At 35.0% G+C, this 26,538-nt stretch overlaps 1 protein-coding gene and 1 non-coding gene across 14 annotated transcripts in view; both read right to left on the bottom strand.

The window, feature by feature from the left end:
* Positions 1-3,815: 3,815 nt before the first annotated feature.
* Positions 3,816-26,538, bottom strand: part of TRPC1 (transient receptor potential cation channel subfamily C member 1) — a 75,391-nt gene continuing 52,668 nt past the window's right edge. For all 13 annotated transcript variants that reach the window (XM_054247140.2, XM_035278557.3, XM_078354048.1 and 10 more), the window contains 8 exons: positions 25,690-25,885; positions 21,604-21,940; positions 20,345-20,484; positions 18,569-18,712; positions 9,167-9,342; positions 7,433-7,634; positions 7,013-7,207; positions 3,816-5,688 (listed from right to left, as the gene is read on the bottom strand). In XM_054247140.2, coding sequence (XP_054103115.1) covers positions 5,461-5,688; positions 7,013-7,207; positions 7,433-7,634; positions 9,167-9,342; positions 18,569-18,712; positions 20,345-20,484; positions 21,604-21,940; positions 25,690-25,885 — 1,618 coding nt within the window. In that variant the 3' untranslated portion in view covers positions 3,816-5,460. The remainder of the gene's footprint in view (positions 5,689-7,012; positions 7,208-7,432; positions 7,635-9,166; positions 9,343-18,568; positions 18,713-20,344; positions 20,485-21,603; positions 21,941-25,689; positions 25,886-26,538) is intronic.
* On the bottom strand, positions 10,884-10,945 carry LOC118149043 (U7 small nuclear RNA). Its single transcript, XR_004736212.1, has one exon. It is a non-coding gene; the product is annotated as a U7 small nuclear RNA (small nuclear RNA).

The raw sequence follows: 26,538 nt of genomic DNA on the forward strand, positions 1-26,538 counted from the left end.
AGAACACATGGACACAGGGAGGGGAGCAGCACACGCTGGGGTCTATTGGGTGGAAATAGGGGAGGGACAGTGGGGGGTGGGGAGTTGGGGAGAGATAGCATGGGGAGAAATGCCAGATATAGGTGATGGGGAGGAAGGCAGCAAATCACACTGCCATGTGTGTACCTATGTAACAGTATTGCATGTTCTTCACATGTACCCCAAAACCTAAAAGGCAATAAAAAAAAGAAGAAAAAATGGACTTACCTGTCATGAATTGGATTGGCTAGGATAGTTTTGTTTTTTAAAAAAAACATATATTTACCTCTTACGAAAACCTGCTGTTTTGCCTCTTGTATTACTATAATTTAAATCAGAAATCATGTCTCTTAAAGATAGTTATTTTTAAAGCATTAACTAGCATATAAAACTTTTCCTAATTTATGTATTGCATATCTAAAGTACTTATTTCAATCTGGGGGGAGAGCAGAATAGGAAAAACAATGTGAAATTATCAAATGAAGAGAAGCACGGTAATGGGAAATTCTTCTTAGTGTATCCTCCAGAAACAGCTTGTTTACAAATGGGGCCATGATGCCAGAAAACTAATAAATTAACTTACAAATGAGAAATTCAGAGCACTGACTATCCCTGAAACTAGTACTAGTTTCTCAATGTAATTTGAATAACAAGACCCAGCTGGTTTACTCCCAGGACCTATACCCTCAATTTATCAGGCATTTTATACATGCAGTTTCTGAGCAAAACAAAAAGTTTAAATAGTCTAAGGAATCAAAGAAAGTTTTATCAGGTAGAAAAGAGATAATAAGTATTTATTAATAATGAGATAAATAAGAGCACTTACACTTTTATCATTTTTTAAGAAAGATTGTCAAAGGTTAGTTGGTTTGTATCCCTCAAACAATAATAACAATCTCTAGTTACTTTTAGGAAAATGTTAAGCTTTGAAATCTGCACACATAACTAATGATCAAGCAAACTGGTCTTCATTGGGATTGCCTGAGAGTAGAGCCTCACTCTATTCTTTTAGTTATTAATGTATAATGCTATTAGGTTTCAATGCTAAAAACTATAAAACATTACAAAGGGAAATTAAGGAAGACTTCAATAGATGAGAATCTATATCATGTTGATTGTTTAGACCAACACTGTTAAGATATCAATTCTTCCCAAACTGGTCTCTCGTTTCAATGAAATTCCAATCAAAATCCAACAGTTTTCTCTCTTTTTTTTTTTTTTGTAGAAATTGAGAGATTCCAAAATTTAAGTGAAAAATCATAGAATTTAAATGGCAAAATAATTTTGAAACAGTAATATGAAATTATTCACCTTAGCATTTATCACGGTACCTCACTGTGCTGGGTGAGTGATGGGCTACCAACTTGCATTTGCAAGCACTGCTTTCTTTGGCAGTGGTAATGAATTGTAAGATTCCCTTGTTATTTTCTTATTTATTTTAGTATGTTGTAGCATTATATTTTAGATTTTTTTGTCTGGTTTATTAAGGAATAATTTCTGTACATTAAAATTCACTCTTTTGGCCGGGTGTGGTGGCTCACACCTGTAATCCCAGCACTTTGGGAGGCCGACGTGGGTGGATCACGCGGTCAAGAGATCGAGACCATCCTGGTCAACATGGTGAAACCCCGTCTCTACTAAAAATACAAAAAATTAGCTGGGCATGGTGGCGTGTGCCTGTAATCCCAGCTACTCAGGAGACTGAGGCAGGAGAATTGCCTGAACCCAGGAGGCGGAGGTTGCAGTGAGCCGAGATTGTGCCATTGCACTCCAGCGTGGGTAACAAGAGTGAAAGTCCATTTCAAAAAAAAAAAATTCACTCTTTTAAGCATACAGTTTGATGAGTTATGCAGTCAGTCGTCTCCTAGACCACTAGACCCTGGTACTCAGTGATCTGATTTCAGTTCCTATAGTTTTGTCTTTTCTAGAACATCATATAAATGGAACCATACAGTATTGCAGCCTTTTGTGACTGGCTTCTTTCACTGAGTTTTAAAATTCATCCATGCTATTGCATATATCAGCAGTTTGTTCCTGCGGTGGCTTTATAATGTATCAACTTCGCTAGGCCTAATTATGTTTCCCAAAATTCCCTTCCTTGTATGCTTCCAGTTAAAAGAGACATTTTAGTGTGAGAATGGAGAGCAGAGGTGAACAAGCAGCCATTTTGTTCTTGATGTGGGCATTTCTTGCAGCTCACATGTGCCGTAACTTATCTGCTGGTTCACTTCGCTAATGTGGGGCAGCAGCCAGGCCTACAGCTGACCCTCCTTTCCTTGGATTCTCCTTCAGCTTCTCTGATTCCTGGGCCAAGTGAGTGTTTAGCAACACACTTGCAAAAGCAAGTGGCAAAGGGCAACACTTATCCGACAGGGCATCACATCCTAAGGTTGGAGATGTGAGGAGTGACCTGGGACTCGGTCTGTCTTCATGGGTTCCAGTTTGTCCCTGATCTCTCCTACTTGACATCCATCTTTTCTTCCCACTGGCCTACCCTATGAACTTCCAGCTTCACTTCAGCATTAGTTATAAAAAAACAGAGACTTACAGAGACTGCTTACCAACTCCAACAATTGTGTAACGCCAGATCAATGTAAACAAATCATTCTCCACATATACATGTGTCCCTGCAAACATCCTAGTAGCTCTGTTTCTCTGATTGTGACTGATACAATTCCATTTTATTGCTGAATAGATTTTCATTGTATGGATGTACACTTTGCTGATCCAGTCACTAGTTAATGGACATTTGGTTGTTTTCAGTTTGATACCATGAATAATGCTTCTATAAATGTTCACATACAGGCCTTTGTGTTGGCAGATGAATTCAAAACATGGTACAGTAGTCCCCACTTATCTACAGGGGATATGCTCCAAGACCCCAGTGGATGCCTGAAACCACCGATACTACTAAGCCCAGTTGCCGTCAACTGGGACATATTTCTGTTCATACCATCCACCCACAAACATAATGCCTTTTCCATCTTAACTAAGTACTTCCCACACTTTGGCTCTACCTTTTGCAGTTTCAGGTGTGACAGCAAAATTAGCACATATTTTTTTGTTCTTTTTCACAATTTTTCAGACAAATGATTCATTGTTACTATAGATGTTACCATAGATACATTTTTTTCTCTCTCCTTAAGTTTCTTAAGTCAAGAGCTTTCACCTTTTCACTTAAAGGAAGTAGGCTATAGCTTCTCTTTGGCATATTTGAATTATCTGCATGACAAGTCTTGTACTTTGTGGCCATTATAAAGTAAAATTAGGATTACATATAAAGCAAGGGTTACACAAGCAGTGGGATGCCATGACAATCGATCTGATAACAGAATGATGCTAAGTGATTAAGTGGTAGATAGTGTATACTATGTGGATATGCTAAACAAAGGGATGATTCACGCCCAGGCAGGATGGCATAGGATTTCATCATGTGACTCAGAATAGTGGACATTTAGAACTTAAGAACTATCTGAGCATGGAAGCTCACACCTGTAATTCCAGCAGTTTGGCAGGCTGAGGCAGGAGGATCGCTTGAGCCCAGGAGTTCAAAACTGTAGTGAGCTATGATCATGCCACTGCAGAGTGAGCATGGGCAGAGAGAGACCCTGTCTCGAAAAAACAAACAAACAAACAGAAACTTTCAAAATTATTTCTGGAATTTTTCATTCAATATTTTTGGACTATGATTAACTGTGGGTAACTGAAACCATGGAAAGTGAAACTGCAGATAAAGGGGGACTACTGTATTATCTCAACTTTTTAAAACTGGTAACACAATAGACAGACTCTATCAATTTATAATCTAATGTCAAGTTTTATTCACCTTTTTTCTTACAATATGCTGTCATTCAAAATGTACCTCATAAGCAACTCAACTCATGCATACAGTAGGCACTCTATAAATGTTTTAATAATTAGGCATTTTTTAGAATGACTAAAAATCCAGATGTAAAATCCCAATTGGGAAGTGCATAATCCCATCGTAGACAAAATATATAACTTTACAATAAACATTTTTATAAGAATTTGCCCAAAAGAGGGAAGACTTAAAATTTGGAAATTAAAGAATAAAAATTCAAATGCAAGATGAAACATAACACTAACCTGTTTAGACAATGATCCCTGGATCGGTGGTGCTTACAGACCGAGGGCTACCTGCACCCTGTGGCGTAAGACCATCTGACATTCAGTTAAGAAGAGAATTGTATACCTAATAACCCTTTTAACTGGAAATGCTTCAATAATACATAAGTAATAGCCTATGAAAAAATTTTAGCTACATCCCTTTATGTGAACACACAAAAGAAATTAAATGCATTATTTTATCCTCTAATTTTAAAAAACCAATGCTTTTCATCTTAAGCAGCAAGAATGATCCACAAAAAAGCATGAAGTCACTCTTATAGAAGCTATGCTAAATTCTGAAAAGTACCTTGGGAGATAAGCTCAAGAACTTTAGTTCAAATATAAAAGAAATCATTGCATTAAAGAGAACTTCCAATGTTTTACAAAAACTAAACAGATTGTGACTACATGTGATTAAAAAAGTATCTCCTAAAAATAAAAAAAGTATCTCCTATCTTATAACTATAAACATTCACTCCAACTTGAAAAAAAAAGCACTATTATGTTACAAAAAAATTAAAAGCAACCAAATGTTAGTAGCTATGCAAACCTATAATTGAATACACTAGCTAAAAAAAATACTATATTTTTCAAAAACTATAAAAATTTAAATATGTAGACTACATCAATACATGGAAATGTATATATGAAGTATTAAGTAAAAAAAAAATTAAAAATATAAAGTGATTATAACCACGTAAAAGTAAATATATTACAAAAATGAAAACTGAAGTGAATTTGAATTGACATAAATAGATTCAAATATTAGGGTTTTTTCTTGGTTGCTTAAGATTATAACAAAATACAAAAGGAAAAAAAAAGACCATTATTTTAGATAAAATTATACTCCTAAACAATAAATACTGAACTATATGTAAACTCCTAAAACAGAGATATTTAAAACATAACTTCTATATTTCAAGTGTATTCTATGAAGGACATCAGCCACATTTGCTGATCTTGATTTTTATAAAAGCTTCTCGGCAATGTGTCCATTTATAACTGCCCTCCTTAAACATAAAAAGAAAACATTTTAAAGCACTGTCCAAGTAAGAAAATCAAGCAGCATGCTAACAAAATCTACCTGCTTAATCTGTTTTGCTCCTGCAAAAAGCCACTAACAGAAGGTTTTAAAAAACTAATTCTATATACATTCTTTACATAACATATATTTATGCTATAAATATTTTAAAGAATGGCTTTTACATAATTATTTATTTCAATATATATCTCATTAATTTCATTGCAAGTTATGCAGGTATAGTCTTTTGGATTTGTTATCGAAAATTATTCTCTTCATGATTTAGAAAATGGTTAATTTCTTGGATAAAACATAGCATATTTGGAAGTCCGAAAGCCAAGTAAATCCCTTATTTCATTTCGAAATTTTGACAGATCTTGGCGCAGTTCGTTTAGATTTTCCACAGTTGCCTGATCTGTACTTTGCATCTTCTGTCTCATGGAAGTCAAGTAACGATGCACTAGGCAGCACATCACTTTTTGATAGTTTTCATCTCTCTTCTGTTTCAAATTTCTCCATTCCTTCAAAACAAACAACAATATGATATTAATGATATACAGAAGCAGTATTTTAAGAAGTAGGCTTCAAAAATACATTCATAGACACAAAGCCCTCTTTAAATGCTTTATTAGACTATAGTTTTGCTAGTACATGGTATAGCCTGCATATTTGTTTTATATATTTAATTTTATGCTTATCTTGACTGAAAAAAGTTTATCTTAGGAATCCTTAGTTTATAGCAGGGATTGGCAAACTACAACCCACGGCCAAATACAGTCCACACCCTGACTTTACAGCCTGTGAGCTAAGAATAGATTTCACAGATGAACAGTTATCATCAATTGATGATAAGAACACTAATTTTAAACTCTAAAGTGAAATCGTATCACCTCCAAAAAGGAATTCCATTTTTTTCACAAGTAGAACTGTATTTTACAAATTATTACTGTTATTGTTATATTTTAAATTTTATCAATAAAGGTTTTGTGAAAATTTGTTTTCTCTCTTATTATATCACTGCTTACACAATATCTCTGACTTTGTCTCAGCCTGAAAAGTGTAAAATATTTACTCTCTGGACCTTTACAGAAAAAATGTCCCAACCCCTAGTTTATAGTAACATATATTGAATTATTGATGTATTGAATAACTTTCAAGAAGAACCAGAAAAATATGAGCTGATTCTAGTAGTCATTCCTCAGCTACAGTAACAAAATAGGTATTCCGAATATTTCCTAAGTTTTAAAACTATGAGATGAAATCTTGTATATTGGAGAAATCTGAAAAAACAAAAACTCAGTACTATCTCTCACTCTTAGTAATTACATATATATATATATATATTTTTTTTTTTTTTTTTTTTTTTTTTTTTTTTTTGAGGTAGAGTTCATTCTGTCACCTAGGCTGGAGTACAGTGGCATGATCCCGGCCCACTGCAACCTCCACCTGCTGTGTTCAAGCAATCCTTCTGCCTCAGCCTCATGAGTAGCTGGAACTACAGACACACACCACCACGCCCGGCTAATTTTTAGTAGAGATGCGGTTTCACCATGTTGGCCAAGCTGGTCTTGAACTCCTGATCTCAAGTTATCTGCCCAACTCAGCCTCCCAAAGTGCTGGGATTACAAACGTTAAGCCACCACGCTGGCCCTCTCTCTCTAAATAATATTTACTGAATCCTTGCTTTATGTTGGATGCAATGCGGTGCATTAGGGAATACAGCAGTGAAAAAAAGTCAAGATGGTCACATCCCTTAGGGAACTTGCATACTTACACTTTAAGAAACATCTGAGATTAGGAATTGTGAAAACTTTTATATTGCCATTCAAGCTTCTAATTTCTTACCTTTAAACTGTTTTGTCGTTTGACCTTGCCTTTTGATGTATGAGAGCAAATCCACTTACTGAGGCTACTAATCATATAGCAGATAGTCTTTGGTGAAGGAATTATGTTGAAAGGTGGCGGTAACGTACATTTGTCATCGAAGTAGCTAAGCCATAACTTCGCTCGAGCAAACTTCCATTCTTTGTCTTCATGATTCTATATAAAAGGCAAATTAAAAAGCAAACTGGAATATGAATACATGTACAAATATGGGGGGAAGTATCCACACCTTGCAAAAAAAATTGGTTCAACATTTGCAATTATTATACATTACTTACATTTTTAAAATCTATATTTAATTTTAAAATATTGTTTTTCTATTCTTATAATCTTCGGCTATCTTCTGAGGAGACTATAAAATTTTTAAAAGAATGAACTTACTGCTATCAACTGAAAGCTTTTATGAAGCATTGCCACCAGCAGTTTGGTAAGCACAATCACAACCACGACGTTGTATGTACCAACAATGACAGCTCCCACAAAAGACTGCAGTTCTTCTCCATAGCTAAATCTTGTGACAAAGATTGCCACATGCGCTAAGGAGAAAATATACCAGAACAAAGCAAAGCAGGTGCCAATGAACCTGTAAAGACAATTGCATTTCTGTTTAAAAGGCAATTAAAGAAATTAGCAAAAATGAATAATTTGTTTATATCAAAATTATATAAATAAAACATTGATAATCCTTGAACAATTCTTTATTTTAAAATGCTGTTGATTTCTACCGTACAGATACGCCTTACTTTAAACAAAGACACAGACCCTAAGGAAGATAAATTATTCGTAACTGTTTAAGTCCTTGCTGCCTTTGTCTATTCTCAACAAGGCAGCCTATATGGTCTGTTAGTATCTAATTAGATTTTGCCATACCTCTCGTCAAAACCTTCAAATAACTCTCAATCTCAATAACTCAAAATCCTTACAAAGGCAAAAAGGTCCTGCATGATCCCCATTACCATTCTGACTTCATTTCCTACAACTCCCCCTCTGATTCGACACATTCCATCCACACTCGCTGCCTGGCTTTTTCTTGAACAAGCCAGTCATGCTCCTAGCTCTGGACACTTGCCTTGGCTGTTCTTTCTGTAAATTCTCTTCCCCCAGGTATCTTCTTCATGGCTTGCTCCTTTACCAGCTTTAGATCCTCATGTGCATGTCATCTCTCCTGGGCACTCCCCAGCTCCTTAGGTAAAACTGAACTCTGACACACAGACACTCTTTAGCCCATGCTTTATCTGTCTTTGTAGCCCCCACCACTGTGTAACATACTGTATATTTTACTCCTCTTTTTTTTTTTTTTTTGAGACGGAGTTTCGCTGTTGTTACCCAGACTGGAGTGCAATGGCGCGATCTCAGCTCACCGCAACCTCCGCCTTCTGGGTTCAAACAATTCTCCTGCCTCATCCTCCTGAGTAGCTGGGATTACAGGCATGTGCCACCATGCCCAGCTAATTTTTGTATTTTTAGTAGAGATGGGGTTTTACCTCGTTGACCAGGATAGTCTCAATCTCTTGACCTCGTAATCCATATATAAGCTTCAACTAATACTTCATTCACTCAGCACTTAGAACATTGTCGGCAATGTAGTAAATGCTACGTTGACACATACTCATCAATCTTTTTTTTAACATAAGATGACACACAAAGTAACTAAAGAATAGTTGGCACATAATAGAAATGAAAAAATGTTGATGAGGTTCTAATGATTCTCAATTCTAATGACCTCTTAAAAGGTGTTGAAGCTGTGAGTGTTTTTGGCTATAACAAGGACTGAGAGTTGCTACTGACATGTAATACCTGAAGGACAGAGATGCTGAACATCATGGGACTAACAAAGAAGTGCTTAAAATGCTAAGAACACACAAAATGCCAAGAATTCCTCTGTTAAGATAGATTGCAGTAGGAAAGACAAGGTAATAATCTAGACCCACTATTTAAGATGCTGTATGTAAAGATGACTATAGTGAGTCATGAAAAAATAAGTATTAAAGTTTATGAACATTAATAAGGAATTTCTTAAAATTTGAAGTTCCATTTCTATAGATACTAATCCATATAGAAGATGGTAAAAAGAAACGGCAAATATATTTACTAAAACATTTAAAAGACACTCACGAATGGAAGGTATCATTGCTTTGCTGTTCACAGAAGATGCCTACACAGTCCTTCTGCTCCTTTGAAGTGTATCCTTTATCATACAGTTGTGTCAGTCCAATTGTGAAAGAAAACAAAACAAGAAGAAACATCCCAAGAAATTTTCCAAAATCTTGTAACATCTGTCCCATTGAAATCTGTGGAATATATAACACGGGTATTAATGAAGATTATCAGAAAAACAAAATATTAAATATAAATGACCCAGCAACAAAAGGAAGACAAACACATAATCCACAGGCTACCCCTTCTATTGCATTTGGTTGAGATATACTAGCATTCTAAAAACATTGAAACACCAAGCTGCCCAACAAAAAGTCATTCTAATCCAACATGATCAGTGTTACATGGCACATTCCTAGAACCTGGATCAGGTTTTCAGAGGACATTGCTGTTTTGGAGATAGAGACAGAGATATGGAGACTTAAGAAAAGACCTAATTTGCAAGGGATAAAAGGAAAATACCCTGCTCAAACCTAAAGAGAAATAAATGCTTATATTTACATAGCTTCTTAAAGATTACAAATATAAAATCATTATGAGGCAAAATATTTCACCTGATTTTTAAAACCAATTCTAAACCAATTCCTAAAAAGCAGCATTTCCTCCTATGGGACTTCTCTAATTTCTTTTTCTTTTTTTTTTTTTTTTTGAGACGGAGTTTCGCTCTTGTTACCCAGGCTGGAGTGCAAATGGCGCTATCTCTGCTCACCGCAACCTCCGCCTCCTGGGTTCAGGCAATTCTCCCGCCTCAGCCTCCTGAGTAGCTGGGATTACAGGCACACGCCACCAGGCCCAGCTAATTTCTTGTATCTTTAGTAGAGATGGGGTTTCACCATGTTGACCAGGATGGTCTCGATCTCTTGACCTTGTGATCCACCCGCCTCGGCCTCCCAAAGTGCTGGGATTACAGGCTTGAGCCACCACGCCCGGGCAAGGGACTGCTCTAATTTCTTATGCTGAAGTGATAGATTTTCTTTCACTTTGGGTCCATTTTAAGAAAATATTGGCTGGGCACAGTGGCCCACACCTGTAATCCCAGCACTTTGGGAGGCCGAGGTGGGAGGATAACAAGGTCAGGAGATCGAGACCATCCACGCCAGCATGGGGAAACCCCGTCTCTACTAAAAATACAAAAATTAGCTTGGTGTGATGGCTCCTATCTGTAATCCCAGCTACTTGGGAGGCTGAGGCAGGAGAATCCCTTGTACCAGGGAGGTGGAGGTTCCAGTGAGCCAAGATGTGCTACTGCACTCCAGCCTGGTGGCAGAGCGAGACTCATCTCAAAAAAAAACCAAAAACAAACCAAAAACTATGTGTGCAAGCCAAATGAGGGTGTCCAGTATTAGTAGTGAGTATCTTTTGTTGTTTAGACATGTATAGTGCATATGGATGTCTTACTCCTAATTTCATTCTCCTTCACACTCCTTCAAAATTTAGAGCTTAGGTACTTTTAATAAATTCTTGGTTGTTAAATCGGCATACCAATTTAGGGAATAATGTGATAGTACTTTTTTGACCCAGCAATTCTATCCCTAAAAATTTAACCAATAGATAGCAAGTACACAAAGATGCATGTATATACAAGGATTTCCACTGTAGCATTGTTAGAGGTAGGAAAAAATTTGAGAAAATCCTCAATATTGGTTTTATTTTTTTATTTTTTATTTTTTGGGGGAGGAGCTTTCCTGCAAAAACTGGAAAGCCTGCTAGATACATTCTAAAAGAGCTGTAACATTACTCAACTTTGTCTTCACATCTACATGTACTGGCATACAAAGATGGCTGTAAGACAGTAAGTCCAAAAAGCAGGGTATAAAACAGTATGTATATGTAGAATAGCTCCCATTTCTATTTTCTTAAAGGATAGATAAGATACATATTTTCATATAGATATGATTTAATATGCATAGGAAATTTCTGGAAGTTTACACAAGAAATTGTTAACAATGTTTATCTATGGAAGGTAAGACTAAGGGTATAGAGAGCAGACTTTTTTCTTTTTTTTTTTGAGACTGAATTTCGCTCTTGTTACCCAGGCTGGAGTGCAATGGCGCGATCTCGGCTCACCGCAACCTCCACCTCCTGGGTTCAGGCAATTCTCCCACCTCAGCCTCCTGAGTAGCTGGGATTACAGGCACGCACCACCATGCCCAGCTAATTTTTTGTATCTTTAGTAGAGATGGGGTTTCACCATGTTGACCAGGATGGTCTTGATCTGTTGACCTCGTGATCCACCCGCCTCAGCCTCCCAAAGTGCTGGGATTACAGGTGTGAGCTACTGCGCCCGGCCCAGAGGGCAGACTTTTTAACTTCATATCCCTTTGAGTTTTCTTTACTATATGCGTTGATTACGTTTTTTTTTTTTTTTTTGACTCAGTCAGTGGCACTATCTCGGTTCACTACAACCTCCACCTCCCAGATTTAAGCAATTCTCCTGCCTCAGCCTCCCCAGTAGCTGAGATTATAGATGCCCACCACCATACCCAGCTAATTTTTTGTATTTTTAGCAGAGACGGGGTTTCACTATGTTGGCCAAGATGGTCTCGAACTCCTGGTCTCAAGTGATCCGCCCACCTCAGCCTCCCAAGATGCTAGTGGCATGGACCACCATGCCTGGCCTCATTATTTTTAATATACAAAAATTAGTGTTTTAAAACAACCTTTCCTCAAATTTAACCAGGTCAAATTAATTACATCAAGCTTCAAATAAAATTCCTAATTGACCCAAGTCTGCCAGCATAGCACATGCCTGCTTTCAGTGATACAAAATGGTATCCATAGGTAAGTGGTCACATGCTTCTAGCCCACTGAAGTGGACCAGCTACTTAAGCAGAATAGGTGAGTTTAAATTCTTAGGTATACCACAAGCTAATAACCCAGACTCTGCCACAGTGGCAAGGTCCAATTATGTCTGACTTGTGTTTTGACTAGACCATGTCTGGTCAAAGCATATGCTTTTCAAAGCCTATGCTTCCCTCACTTGGCCCCCTTGCAAAATTCTGACACAAGAAGCAGGGGACACTCAGAAAACTGAAAATATGTGAGAAGGAGAAGAAATGCACTTTCCTCTTAATCAATGGCAGCTTTATTGGATCACCTTGAGAAAGAAAAGCATCCATTAAAATTATGATTGCTTAGAATAAAGCCATACCATCTCAGTATAGAACTCAATCCCTTATGATAGTAAGAATACAGTAACTGCTTTTGATAACTACATCACCTTTGAGGACAGTCTGGACAATGTCAGCTTATAGGTAAACTGGGCTTTCCAATAGTGACCATGTATGATATACTTTTAACTTTAAAAAATATAGTCAAAGTAGCTTTAACATAAGTTTTAAATAAATGTAATTGAGTTCAATGTCAAGGTAAGCAATTCTGAATGAGAGCACCACAAACTTCATGACTTGCTTAAATTTTAAATTTAAAAAAGAAATTTTTAAGAGACAGAGTCTCACTGCTGCCCAGGCTGTAGTATGGTGATATAATCACAACTCACTGTAGCTTTGACCTCCCGGGCTCAAGCAATCCTCCCCACTCAGCCTCATGAGAAACTAGAATTATAGGTGCATACCATGCCTGGCTAATTTTTCAATTTTTTTGTAGAGGGGGATCTTTCTATGTTGCCCAGGATGGTCTTGAACTCCTGGCCTCAAGCTATCCTCCAGCCTCAGCCTCCCAAAGTGCTGCAATTACAAGTGTGTTCCACTATGCCCAGCCTGACTTGTAATAGCATGATACTGGTTCTTATATAAGAAGAACTAAAAGTAGAAGAGTGAATATCACTGAGGTGAACACTGGCTTGAAGACACTAACCAAATATTCATGTGAAAGGCAAATATTAAAAATCATAAATTTATTTCAAACTGAGAGATTATAAAATTTATATATTTATAGAAGTAATACTAATGCTTTCTTAAATATTTACTTATTTACTTTTTAAAAACTACTTGGCAGCTTAACTTGAGAAATATTAAAATTTGTGACATAAAAAGAAAGGTAATTAAAATATTAATACTGAAATTTACATAAAATACAAACTACTAAATTAGTATAACCTTTAAAAAAGCACCAAATGCTATTAATGTGGTGAAACTATTTTTATACTGCTTATGTTGCAGAAAATTAGCACGCTCTATTTGTAAAAAAAAAAATACTGAGGTGTTAGGCAGGTCATATCTTTTGATCTGCTAATTATATTTTTGGAGACTTATCCTTAGAAATAAGAGAGGCAAAAAGCCTCTTATATAGAGTACTATGCAGAAAAACAAAAACCTTAATCTCTGATAAGGAAAAGGTTGCTTTCATTAGGCTCACTAAATTACAGAAGTCACTAAAAAAAGAAAGCAATAATAATGACAACTTCTAGTCATTGTCTTTCCAAATCTCCTTCCAGAATAAACCCATAATTATCTGTCCAAAAGTTCTGTCTAAGCAAGCCACCCAGGCTCAAAAACCTCATTTGCACATGTGTTATATTAAAATTCCTGGCACAGAGACCTTCAGTATCCAGCCCAGCCTATCTTTTTTAGCTTCATCTCCCCAACTCCAATCCACGGTCTAGCTATAAAGGACATGCTGTCTTCTCTCGGCACACCATGCTTTATGACTCCAAGCTTCTGCATGTTACTCTCCCTTTGTCCCCTGCCAGGCAGGCTTCTCATCCCTTCAAGGCTCAGATCAAATGCCACCTCCTCTAAGGAGCCTTCCTGACTTTCTCCAGCTACTCCCTCAGTCATGCTTCCAAAGTAACTTTGTTATTGCTAAAACAGTATTTTTGACTTCATACTAGTATTTATGTTGTCTCCTCTAGCAGTCTTTAAGAGCAGCCACTATGTCTCAGTAAGCTCCAAAGCCTGGTGCATTAATTAAAATGTTGAATAATTCTTCATTTTCCAAGAGCTATCAATATTTTATTATATTAAAAATCTACCCTATTAGGTGGGAAAGGCTAGTATTAGCTCTATTTTTCCAAATGACAAAATTGAGTCTCAGAGAGATTTACTGAGTCTCACTGTTGTCCAGGCTGGAGTAACAGAACTGGAGTAGCAGAACTATTAGCTCTGCTCAGGGTAACAGAACTAATAGATGGCACAGGGAGGAGCTGAATTCTTGCTTCTAACTCCTTGCAAGTGCTTTTCTAAAACATCACTCTGTGGTCTTAGCACTCTCATTACAAATGCAGGGCTGGGTACAATTAGCAGGGATTTATTCAATTTAATCAGTATCAATTAATCAGTATCTAATCAATTTAATCAGCATCTCTGAGGGCAGGACTTGAGAATCTAGGTTGAATATGCTCCCCAGGTGATTCTGTAGCCCCACCAGTCTGAGAACTTCTGGACTACATGACTCCTAGGTTTCTCTTAACACTCGTATACACCAAAATGCCAAACACCTGAAATAGCTCTTTACTCATTAGAAGGAGCACCAACATGCCACTTATATTATACAGGCTACTAAATTAAATCTGGATATTATCTAGTAAAATCAAATAATTCATTAGAAATAAAACACTAATGTCTCAAGTACTAAGCTTTCTAAGTTTTCTTGTATTATTTTTCAGCTCTGCCATAGTTAACTAACTATAAAAGGAATGGAAAAATGGACCTAAACATTTATGTAAAGCCCACCATGTGTCAAGTACTCTGGTACTTACATATACTGACCCATTTAATCCTCACAACGGATAAGGAATCCGAGGCTCACAGACACTAAACAGTAAGAGATGGAGCAAGATTTTGAACTAAGCTGTCAGGATCCAAGGAAATGTTCATTCATTTGTAATATTAGTAATTCTAATAATTAGACCAAACAGAAAAGCAAGACATTTAGATAAAAGCACTTTCAAGTACCATAAATGTTGAGGCCTAGGAATGCATGCATAGACCCTCAAGGGCTCCCCTCCTTTGGTCTGATTTGCTCATCATGACCACTCCAGAACTAATCCTTGCCAGAGACTTCTGCTTGGGGGCTCCTCCTCAGAGAAACTTAATCAATTTATGTGGTGCCTTTAGTTAAAATGTCGAGAATCACATGATATGGCAGATTTCCCTAGGAAACATTTCGACCTCTGGGAAAGAAATGCACCTCCTATCCTAAATGAAGTAGAAAGGGAAGGGACTTTAGGGAAGAAAAGGGATATTTGAGAAAATTCCCAAATAACTTCTTTCCCTCCAAAACAAAACAAAACAAAATTGTCTTTTTTCTACTTCGTTTCTCTAGATGTGAGGCCTGAGAGCATGAGATCAAAAACAGAAGCTTAAGTGGGAGACCTGTTGCTTTTGTAAGGACTTGTTATCATAGCACCGAAGAAAAGGTGGTGATATTTCACAGTGGGAAGGGGAGGAAAGAAAGAGGAAGGGCAAACAGGTCCACTTGACTTTATGTCTGGTGTTTAATCACCCAGTCTTATCAGATATGACAATAATAATAAACCTTAGCTTTCCCTTTGGATGGATTTTGCATTTGACAGTTCCTTGGACAGTAGGGGTAAAACTCCCTGAAGGGTTGCTTTCTCTGAAGGCCTTGCCTTCTTTTCTTCTATCCTCCTCAACCCACTCCACCCTACACTTTAACTGCCATATTCAGTTAGAACCCTCTCACTACTTAGTACTAGTAACTGGTACTCAAGCATACAAGCATACCTCATTTAGGACCAGTAACTGATACTCAAAATACAAGCATATCTCATTTTATTATACTTAACTTTGTGGTGCTCCACAGATACTGTGATGTTTGTGGCAAACCTGTTTTGAGTAAGTCTATGGGTACCATTTTTCCTACAGTATGTGGTACAGATGGGTAAGAATCAGGGACCCAAGCAGCAGACTCTTGGAGCAGGAGAAACTGTTCATAATCACATCTTTTGTACTAAGCCACAAGAATAGACAGGAAGCAGGTGGGACCTGAGAGAGGTCCCTACCTTGAGACTAGGTAAGGAAAAAGGGTAGAGTGCTGTGTGACCGTGGCTTGTTCTTTTTCTCTAAATTATCCAACTGTCAGTGTAAAAGGTTAATTTATTTGAAACATGTGACTTGAATAATTTTTTAAAAATCTGTAAATTATTAAAGCCTGCCCATAGAAGTTATTATTACAATAAAGAGCTAATGAAGGAATCGTATTATTCTGTAGTATTAAACAACCTGGGGGGCAATTTGATATAGTGATTAAAACCACTGGCTCTGGAGTCAAAACACCTAGGCTAGAATCCCAGTTCTGCTACTTACCAACCATGTGACATTGCGCAAGTTACTTAATGTGTCTATGCCTCAGATTCTTCCTCTGTAAAATGGAAATAAAAGAGTCTGCCTCTTAGAATGGTTGTGAGGATTAAATGAGGTAATAAATGTAAATAAAGACTTTAGAACAGTAACTGGCACATAGTAAGGGCTCAATAAATGTCTGCTATTACTATTACTACAATTATGTGCAGATTTTATCTTCATGTCTTTTTTCTTTAAAATACAAAGCATTACTGATTAATGCCCAATCATGTTTCTTATATCTGCTGAAGCAGATTAGCTGGCATCCTTCATAAAAGCAAGAGAAGAAACAACAGAAAAAAGCCTATCTATTTAGCATTATAGTTACCATTCCCTTTGGGTATATTTGTATTTTGTTCATTCTTCTGTTTAGATCCATATTCCCCTATGGTATTGTAGTCCTTCCACTTGAAGGACTTCTATTAATATTTCTTGTAGTGCTAGTCTCCAGTGATGTATTCTTTCAGCTTTTGTGTGTCTGGAAAAGTCTGTATTTTACCTTCACTTTTGAGTGATATTTTGCTAGCTGGGGAACTCCAGGTTGACATTTTTTTTTTTCTTTCAGTCACTCCATGGCCTCCTTGCTTGCATTGTTTCTGATAAGAAATCTGCTGTCATCCTTACCTTTCTTCCTCTGTATATCATGACCTGCTATTCTCTGTTTACTTTAAAGGTTTTTTTCTTTATCACTGATTTTCAGCAGTGATATACTGAATATGACGTCCCTTGGTGTGATTTTCCTTATGTTTCTTATGTTTGGAGGTTTAGAAACCTAGTTCTGTCATCCATTTTCAGTTTAAAAAAAAAATCAATGTGCATGTAATAAAAACACGGTTGACTCTTGATTAAAGCATTCATAGACGATATTAGTGGCAAAAATAAATCAAAAGAACAGTTTAAGCCAGTGTTTCTATGGCTTACTGTTTTGGAGAAATACAGAGACTTGCACATATTTCATGAAAAATAGGTATGAGGTTAAATAACTTTAGGTAATGATTTGAAAAAGGTTAAACAAATTTCTTTCTTTTTTCTCAGAGGCTTTAATGTGATAACATGCACTGTTAATTCCCAAAAGAGGCATACAGTATGCAGTGTGTCCCAAACTTACTTAATTCAGAGCATCTCACAGGACTTGGTTAAGAGAGCCACACTTCAGGAAACACTGTTGCTGGATGACAGCACAAGCCTAATCAAATCAGGTTTTTCCTATATATTTTATTTTCATATCCCTGTTTGGAGAAGGTAATTATGCCTTTTATTTAAAATAGCACCTTTAAAAATATGAGACAATCTAAATTGTTAGTAAATTTTGACTTAACAAGGGAAAATGAATATTGCTTAGATTTTCAGAATTAGTAAGATATAGTATTACACAGAGCTAGCAGAGTTGACCCCACCTTCTGAAAACAATCAATTACTAAACTCTGTGGGGTAAATACAACCAATTGTGAGTCTTTTATTTGGTGCAAAGAGACTGAGAACTTAGTCTTGAACTCTTGTACATAATAATCATACTACTTTAGACAAATCAAATCCCATCTCAGAGGCTCAATTTCTTTAACTATAAAGTATTATAAAATATAAAGCTGAACTACATAACCTCTATAAATTTTTTAGCTCTAAGTATGCTAATTTCCAACTTATTACATTTAATATTTATTAAACAAGTGAAAGTATTCTTTTAAAATGCAGCTTATATATTTTCAAAATCATCAAACAGGATTACTTTGGTTTGCACAGGTCCTCCTTTATACTTATAACCTAAAATATGTAAAACTTTAAATGTGAGATTCATTTTGATAAAAAGCAGCTTTTTATGTTACTCTACTGACTGAAATGTAATTATATTTTAAACATATCTATGTCTATGGAGTGGGGACCACAGCATAATAAACTTGGGATACCTTAAAGCAAAGGATTATCACTGAGCCAGAAGCAAAGTAGATAAACATGCTGTGTCCTTCTAATTGCTATTTATTCTCAAAAGCAAAGTTTACTTTAATATCATGAGATAACAATATTCCAGTGGACAAATAGAAAGATATAACAATAATGACATCTAACAAAAGTTCTTAAAGAAATTTTAATTATTTACCTGTAATGGACCCAAGATAGAGCTGGTTGTATACATAAAAAAGAGACGAAGATAACTTAGAACATTTGCAAATGCAAAAAGCCCTTCTGCCACCAGTGTAGGATGGAATGCATCCCAATCCTTCCGATCAGCAAAATCATGAAACTAAGGTTAGGAAGAAAAAGCCAAAGGTAAATAAGCTCTCTCAATTTAGGAAAATAAAAGCAAATATTCTGACTGTTGAAAGAAAGCTATTTTAATTTTGTCTTCTTATAATGATCTCCACTTATGTTTTATAGGGTTCTTTTTTAAAAACAGAAATAACGTTTTAATAAAAGATTATTATGTATGTGAGGCATTATCACTCTAAATGAAGATGTTTTTGCAGAAATTCTTAAATTTTAGAAAATTAAATAATTTTTAAAATTATCATTAAACTTTTTATTAATGAAATGTTGGCTAGTTTTCTTAAATTCCACAACACAATCTTTAAGTACATGTGCTGTCAATTAATTCCCTATCACATTACATTAACTTACTCCTTTGACTCAGAATTCAGGGTTTATTTCCCCCCTTTTAAATACAAAATAAAGAGAGGGCATTATTGTACTTAGACAGAGTGGTCAAATGTCCCAATTGCCTGGGATAGTTTAAGATGATATACCAGTTGTCCTGGCATAATTATTAATAGTGTTCCCTTTCACGCAAATGTCCTGATTTGGATAATAAATTATATGGGTAACCCACTTATAGAACTAAAGAGTTCAATCTGAAAAAGAGCAATGTCTCTTAATCCCTTTATCAAACCATTTACATATATATGACCAATTTTTATTTCTTAGTAATTTCACACTAGGTGCTGAACATACCTACAATATTCCATTCTACTGATCAGTTAAATAAATAGTATTTTTTAATAAAGTAAAATGACATCAGATAATCAGCCTGCTTTTTCTATAATCGATAAACTAATAAAAAACCAGAGAATATTACATATTTTAGTTCCTTGAATGTGACACCCCAGAAGAATTTTAAACTCAGGGTTTAAATAAAGATAGTTAACACAAAATTTATTACCCTTTCTGGGCTTGGGGGAGCCTAAATCTTGGTGAAGTAAAATTTTAAGTTATCTATAAGGGGAGATTTTTTGTCAAATTCTAAATAAAAATATGTAGTTATTAGAAAAATAATATTTAAATCACTTTAAAACTGTTAAAGATAATAATCATGATTTGAAATGTGCTAAACATTACATAACCATTTAATTCATTATGGAATGGAATGGAAACTTTTTTTCTGGCAGATATAAAGATATGTAACACTAACCATTTTAAGTTACTTTGTTCTCATTTTAAGTATATTCAGGTTAATAAGCTAAAAGAACCTAGGTCAGATAAAGGGAATTGGCATGTAGTAGAAAGAAAATGCCTAGACAGATCAGGATTTAAAACCAGTCTTGGTTTCTTATTGTGTGGTTTTGGACAAGTTGTTTAATATTTCTAGGCTTCATTTTCCTTATTTGCAAAATGGGGATGAGAATGTGTCAGTCTCATAGTGCATACAAAAAGAGATAAAGTATGCCAAATGTCAACTATGGGTCCCTGTTATATAATAAATAACCATCATGTAAAGTAAGTAACACCCTGTAAACTACTGGAAAAACAGGAAACTATGTGCACACAGGCTTAAAATGAAAACACACCAGACACTGATCTGGCTCAATGTAACTCTGAGTTAAATAGCTAAACATCTTAGTTATTTCCAAAATTAACTTCATTTGACATAGTAAAGAGTCACCTTGTTGTGAGCAACCACTTTGAGGGCAAAGGTTGCCAAATAAAGGGAATTCATGACAAAACTGAGTTGATTACGAGATTCTTCTAAAAAGTCTTCCAACCCTTCATACCAGAGTCTTTTAATGTCTGACCAAATCATCCCTAAAAAAAGGAAGAAAAAAATGAGATAATACTTTCTTAATTCAATAATAAACTAAATAATACTTTAAGACTCAAAATATTAAGTAAATAATCCTTGGGCCAGCTATAGCCTTATTAAAAAACTTTTAGTGAAAAGTTCTTAAAATCTGAAAGAAAATAACCTTAACTTTCATATGACTTGAAGAAAATAGCCTTAAGTTTCATCTTTGGATGTGGAACAAACCTAAGAAAACAAATAAATTAATGTCAAACACACAGGGACACACACACACATACACACACACATGGATGCGCACACATGCACACATAAGGAGCTCAGTCCCTGATCCTTTCATTTTCTCTACCTACACTTAATACTTTAATGATCTCACCCAATCTAATGGCTTTAAATACCATCTACATGGCATAAACAGATAATGTGATTCACCTCAAGTCTCCACACACACCCTGACACACAAAGGGTAAGATGAGTAAAAACTGTAGGTGACTTAAGATATATATTATACACTGTAATACTTATAAAAATAATTTTCAGAAATAAAATGTCTTATACTTTTTTTAAAACTATCATTTCTAAAGGAGATCTGGCTATCACTACAAAGAAATGATTTATGGAATGAGTCACCAGGGACTCCTTTAAATCAAAATTTAAATAATGTTTCTAAAATAGAGATAAAGCAAGATGTAACTGCAAAAGTTCATAGGTTCTTAAAAGGAAAACTAATGTTATAAGTGAAGTAGAACAGTTAACTTCTAAAATGCAGAACAGTATAAAATAGATTGTTTCAAAATACCTAAGTTCATATTCTTACACCAAAAAAGCACTCACATGTTAGAAGTTGTTTTTCTGTTTTATAATCATGAATAACTAAAGAGTCTGAGAATAAATAATTTTAAAATTCCATGTATTTAAGAAATATTAAATAAGAGATATGCTTCCTTATCATTAAGTTCAGAAACATTTATCTTAAGTATTCAGTGATCATGGAAATGTTCAAATCCTTTTGGTGTGGACAGTGTAAAACTGCAAATTGAACTCAATATTCAAAATATCATCAAGCAAGAAAGAACTAGTGGGCTAAATAAAGGCAAAACATTTCAAACTAACTTGATACTTACCAATAATCCACAGTATAAGAAGGTAGTCTATTCTTTCAAGGGCTGGCCCCATTGTGTTTTTCTTATCCTCATTGTAGACAAGAGAGTATAGATTAAGCAACAGCAGGAATGTGAAATAAGATGCTCCATGAATGATAAATTTCATAAAAGGTGTGTGAATGATTCTGCCAAACTGAGATTTGGGAGCTATCAAATAACAAAGTGACAAAACTGGCCAAAAGATGCCTACTGTCAAAACAGTCATTATCTTCTTACAGGTGGGCTTACGTCGGTAACCTGACATCTGTCCAAACCAAACAGTGTTTAGGAACTGCTGGCAGTTAGACTGGGAGACAAACTGAAAAGGACATACACACACATTAAAAAGAAAAAAATCAAAGAAAACCTTTAAATACTAATTGACTGATACTCAAAGTTTACTGAATAAAAGTTTAAAAATAATTCTACACACTGAACATAATTTTCCCCCCATTTTTCGAATAAGTAATATAAGCACGTAGAGGTTAAGAGGATAGACTATGGAGCCAGATTATTCAGATTCAAATCTGGGCTCTGCCACTTAGTAAATGGCCTTTACTAAGTTTTTTAATTTCTCTAAGCCTCAACCTCCCATCTGAAAAATGGGAATGATAATAGTATCTACTCATAAAGTTGTGAAGATTAAAGGTAAAGCCCTTAGAATAGTGCCTGGTGCAGAGCATGCACTCTAAGTATTAACTATTATTATTAGCATACTTAGCCATTTTGTTATGTTTAATATAGAAACTCTTATAATAATGGTTATGAAACTTCAAAGTTAACATGCACAATCCACAGAAAAAGATACCACTAACTAATGTTGGACATCTTCAGTCTGGAGAAACTATTGATTTTAGTTACAAGAAGCCAAGATGCCAAGATAGCAAAAACAATAAAAAGCTAAATATATTAGACCTTTCTTGTTCCAAGAAAACACTGCAGATTTTTTAAAAGGTATTAAAGATACTCTTAAGCCTGCTTAAAACTTAATTTCATGTGAGAAGAAAAGGAAAAATATTCCCAAATACAAGAAAAATGTCAGTTCAGGTACAGAAATTAATTTACCAAAGTTTACAAATCTTAGTTGACAAATTTCATAGGCAATATTTTTCCAATATAATGCTCACATTGTGAAGTACAACTTAAGGCTCCAGATAATTCTATATATAATCATGTCATCAGGTTTGAAACTATTATAAAATGATATTATTCAGGTAATCCACAATAATATTTAGTCAACCTTCTGCTTTAAAATGATTTATCCCGAAATAGAATATAATTTGTAGAATTAACACTGAAGTAAAAAAAAGAATTGGAGAGGGTTTTATTGCTGTTTATTGTCCTTTCAAGATAATTTCTAATATACCATACAGTTGGCCCTCTGTATCTGTGGGTCCTACATTTGTAGATTAAACCAACAATGGATCAACAATATTTGGAAGAAAAAATCTACAAGGTTCCAAATAAGCAAAACTTATCTTCACAGCAAGTACTATGTTGAATCCACATGAATGAAATGATCGTAGGTACTGTATTAGGTGTTAATTGAAAGAGACTTTAAAGTATATGGGAAAGTGTGTATATGTTATATACAAATATTTATTTTTGGCAATAAAGTCTTACTTCATTCTTTACTCTTATGCTCAGATTCCAATGTTCTTGAGAAATCTTAATTTGTCCCTCAAGGTGAAATGTCTGAGACAGAAACAGCTTTTCCTCTCACCAATGACCAGGTTTAGTAACATCCCAAATTTAGTAGTTTAACCTTTCCTCCAAATATCAAAGCAATCTTAGGTCTGATTACTGTCCTTGCTATCCTTGCTATTAAATTTTAAACAATTTAAAATTGTTTAGTTAATTATCTCAAATATCTACATAATAATAATAATAATTTAATTAACAGTAATGTTAAATATGTATTTGGAACAAAAAGTTTAACTAGAAATGTTCTAAGTCTGCAGTAAAATATGGACACACATTCTTCTCATCATCAAAAGGTGGGGAAGGGGGAGGTCAAAATTTCCTGCTCTTCAATTCAACAGCCTTGTGATTGATTTAACTGGCAGATTCTAACAGAAGTGATGATATGAGACTTCTGAAGGTAGGTCCTAAAAGGCAATGCATCTTCTACTTTTTTCACTGGAACACTGCTCTTGGAGCCATGTACTGCCATGTAAAAAGCCATCCTGAGGCCACCATGCCGTCAGGAAGCCCAGGCTACATACAGAGGTCACATGTATGTACCCCAGTCAGCCTGCCTAGGCTTCTCAGACCACACCCTCAAAGTCTGCCCATGACTCTCCATGGTTCCTGTTGAGTTCTGAGGAGCCCCACCTTCTGTGGACGCATCCATCTGAGCACCCAGCTCACTCAGAGCTCCCTGTCCTTGAGTCCTCAGCTGCTGTTCTGACACCTGACATGTGAGTAGAGAAGCCTCCATCTGATTATAACCCTGTCATTTATCTCCAACTGAGTTCCCAGACATGGAGAAGCAGAGACAAATCATGATTGCCATGCCCTTTCCTAATTCCTGACCTGAAAATTTAAGAGCATAATAAAATGATTATGAAATTATTATAAAATAACTATAAAGTGTTTTACACTACTAAGTACAGAGTAGTTTGCAATTCAAGATTGATAACCTAGACAAAGCTTACCAACTATTTAAGAAAATATTTTCCCCATTGATCATATTTAGAAATCCAGTTTTAAAAACTACATTTTCACTCATTTTTAAAATCACAAACTATCTTCCCGCCAACTAACAAATATTACTATTACTTCTCATTTTCTTTTCTTTCATCTTCTTTAGAATGGTACATTTGGTTCCATTTTGACTCCACTCTGTGAGTCCTTCAGTGATATAGATATCATAAGAAAATTGCCTCTTAGATTCTTTTTTCCTAACCAGGATAAGTTTAGTTCTTTATACCTTTCTTTGAAGTTTTTTTTTTTGAAAAAATCACTTTAATTGACTTTATACCTTGTCATCCCTTTTTTCTATCCTTTTCTAATATTTCATGTCCATTTTAGGTTGTGGAACATAAAAGTAAATATATTAACCAATAAACATCCTCCATCAATTCCTCCATCAATTTCCTAATAGCTTTTTGAGGGTCAAATTTTTAACCAAGATAAGAAAAAATTCTGCCATTAGCACCAAAGGTCCTGTATCTTGCCTTCTGTCATTATGTATTTCAGGCCTCATTTTTGTAATAATAAAAATTTGATAAGCAAGTTTTACTTAAACATCTATGTTAATAATGAAAATAATGAGTCTTAGAAGTAATACCTTATAAGTACCATTTACCAATATCCCACCCATACTATCAATTAGATATTATTATTAGCTACATGTGAATATCACTGTTTAATTATCTCAAAAATGAAATTTAAAATGCATATCTTCCTGATTCAAGTTCCTAAATCATGTGTATATGTATGCATGGGGAGTAGAAATGGGCATTTCTCTTAATAAAAAGGGATGATGTCAGAAAAGTCAGATTCAACTTAGTTATCATACCATGCACCTCTCCATTTTTGGGTTTCACAATGAATTATAAATAAGAAGAATCAGGAAATATAATATCTGACACTTTATTTTTAAAGAGAAATCACTATTATTATAGAAGGGGCTATTTATAACCAGATCAATAAAAACAAACCTATGACAGGCAAAACACAAGATGGAAACTTCATTATAAAGTTTGTTTCTACTACAAAGAATCTTACCTATGTAGCAACTATTTAGCAAAAACATTAAATCAACATCCATGTTATAATCAATATTACTTAAAATAATAGAAACTACCATTTATAGCATACTTGCCTAGTGCTAATACTCACTGTAATACTAAATAAATGCTAACACTAAACCCTTTAAGTATATATTCTTAAATAATTATTAAAACAAAAGCCCAAACAGATTCAATAACCATCCCAAGACCCACAATTTTTAGGAAGCAGAACCAGGATCTCAACCCAGATGAGAAGCTCCAAAGCCTTTGCTCTGAGCTACTAGACTACTATAGAGAAAATAATTTACATATATTAAGGAAAGCCCCATACCTCTTTTTGGTTATATTTGATAGCAAGTTTTAGACGACTTAAATTCATTCTTTCTTCTAATAATCCCCGTTTGTCAAGAGGCTCATCACTAGATGTATGGTTTAGAATAACTTCCAGTTCACGGGAATTCCGGGCCTGTGCAAGTAAATCCTTAGCAAACGTTTTACATTGCCGGGCCAGCTCCTCATAATCATTCCTACGAAATGCAGCATTCTGTTATCAGAAACATCATTTCCATCTTCCAATTAAGCTATATTCACTAAAAATGTTTTTACTCAGCAACATTTTAATTCTGACAGTATTACACAAAATCTGAAGTCATTTTCTGTGGATAATCAAAGGAAACTACTGGTGCACAAATTTTCCACAGCTTTGGGGAAAACCATAACACAATTATGTTCCCTGTGTTCATACTAATAATCTTAGATAAGTACAGTGTTCATTTATATATACCAACATTTTCCTAAAAATTCTAATAGTATTTGTCAACCAGTTCTTCACTTAACTCATTTTCCCTTATTCTCTGTAAGCTTGGCTTAAACTTCCTTTTATTATCTTACTTTAACAACAGACATAATATCTTAATGCTATCCAATCAATATTATCATAAAATTTTTAACTAGAGCTTTTTCAATAGTCTAGTCTATAATGTTTATGTTACTTCTAATATTAAAATAGCATTTTAAAGTGCTAATTTGAATGTTCAAATTAGAAAGAAAGATATTAAAATGCACCTAATAAAAAACTCTCTTTCAGAATCCCTATTCCTTGAATCTTAGGGTTGAATTGCTTATTAACAGCAGGCCTAAACTAAATTGTGAGAAATGAAGAAGTTTTAGTATATAATTC

Source organism: Callithrix jacchus, chromosome 17 (assembly GCF_049354715.1).
Source record: "Callithrix jacchus isolate 240 chromosome 17, calJac240_pri, whole genome shotgun sequence".
Classification (NCBI taxonomy): domain Eukaryota; kingdom Metazoa; phylum Chordata; class Mammalia; order Primates; family Cebidae; genus Callithrix; species Callithrix jacchus.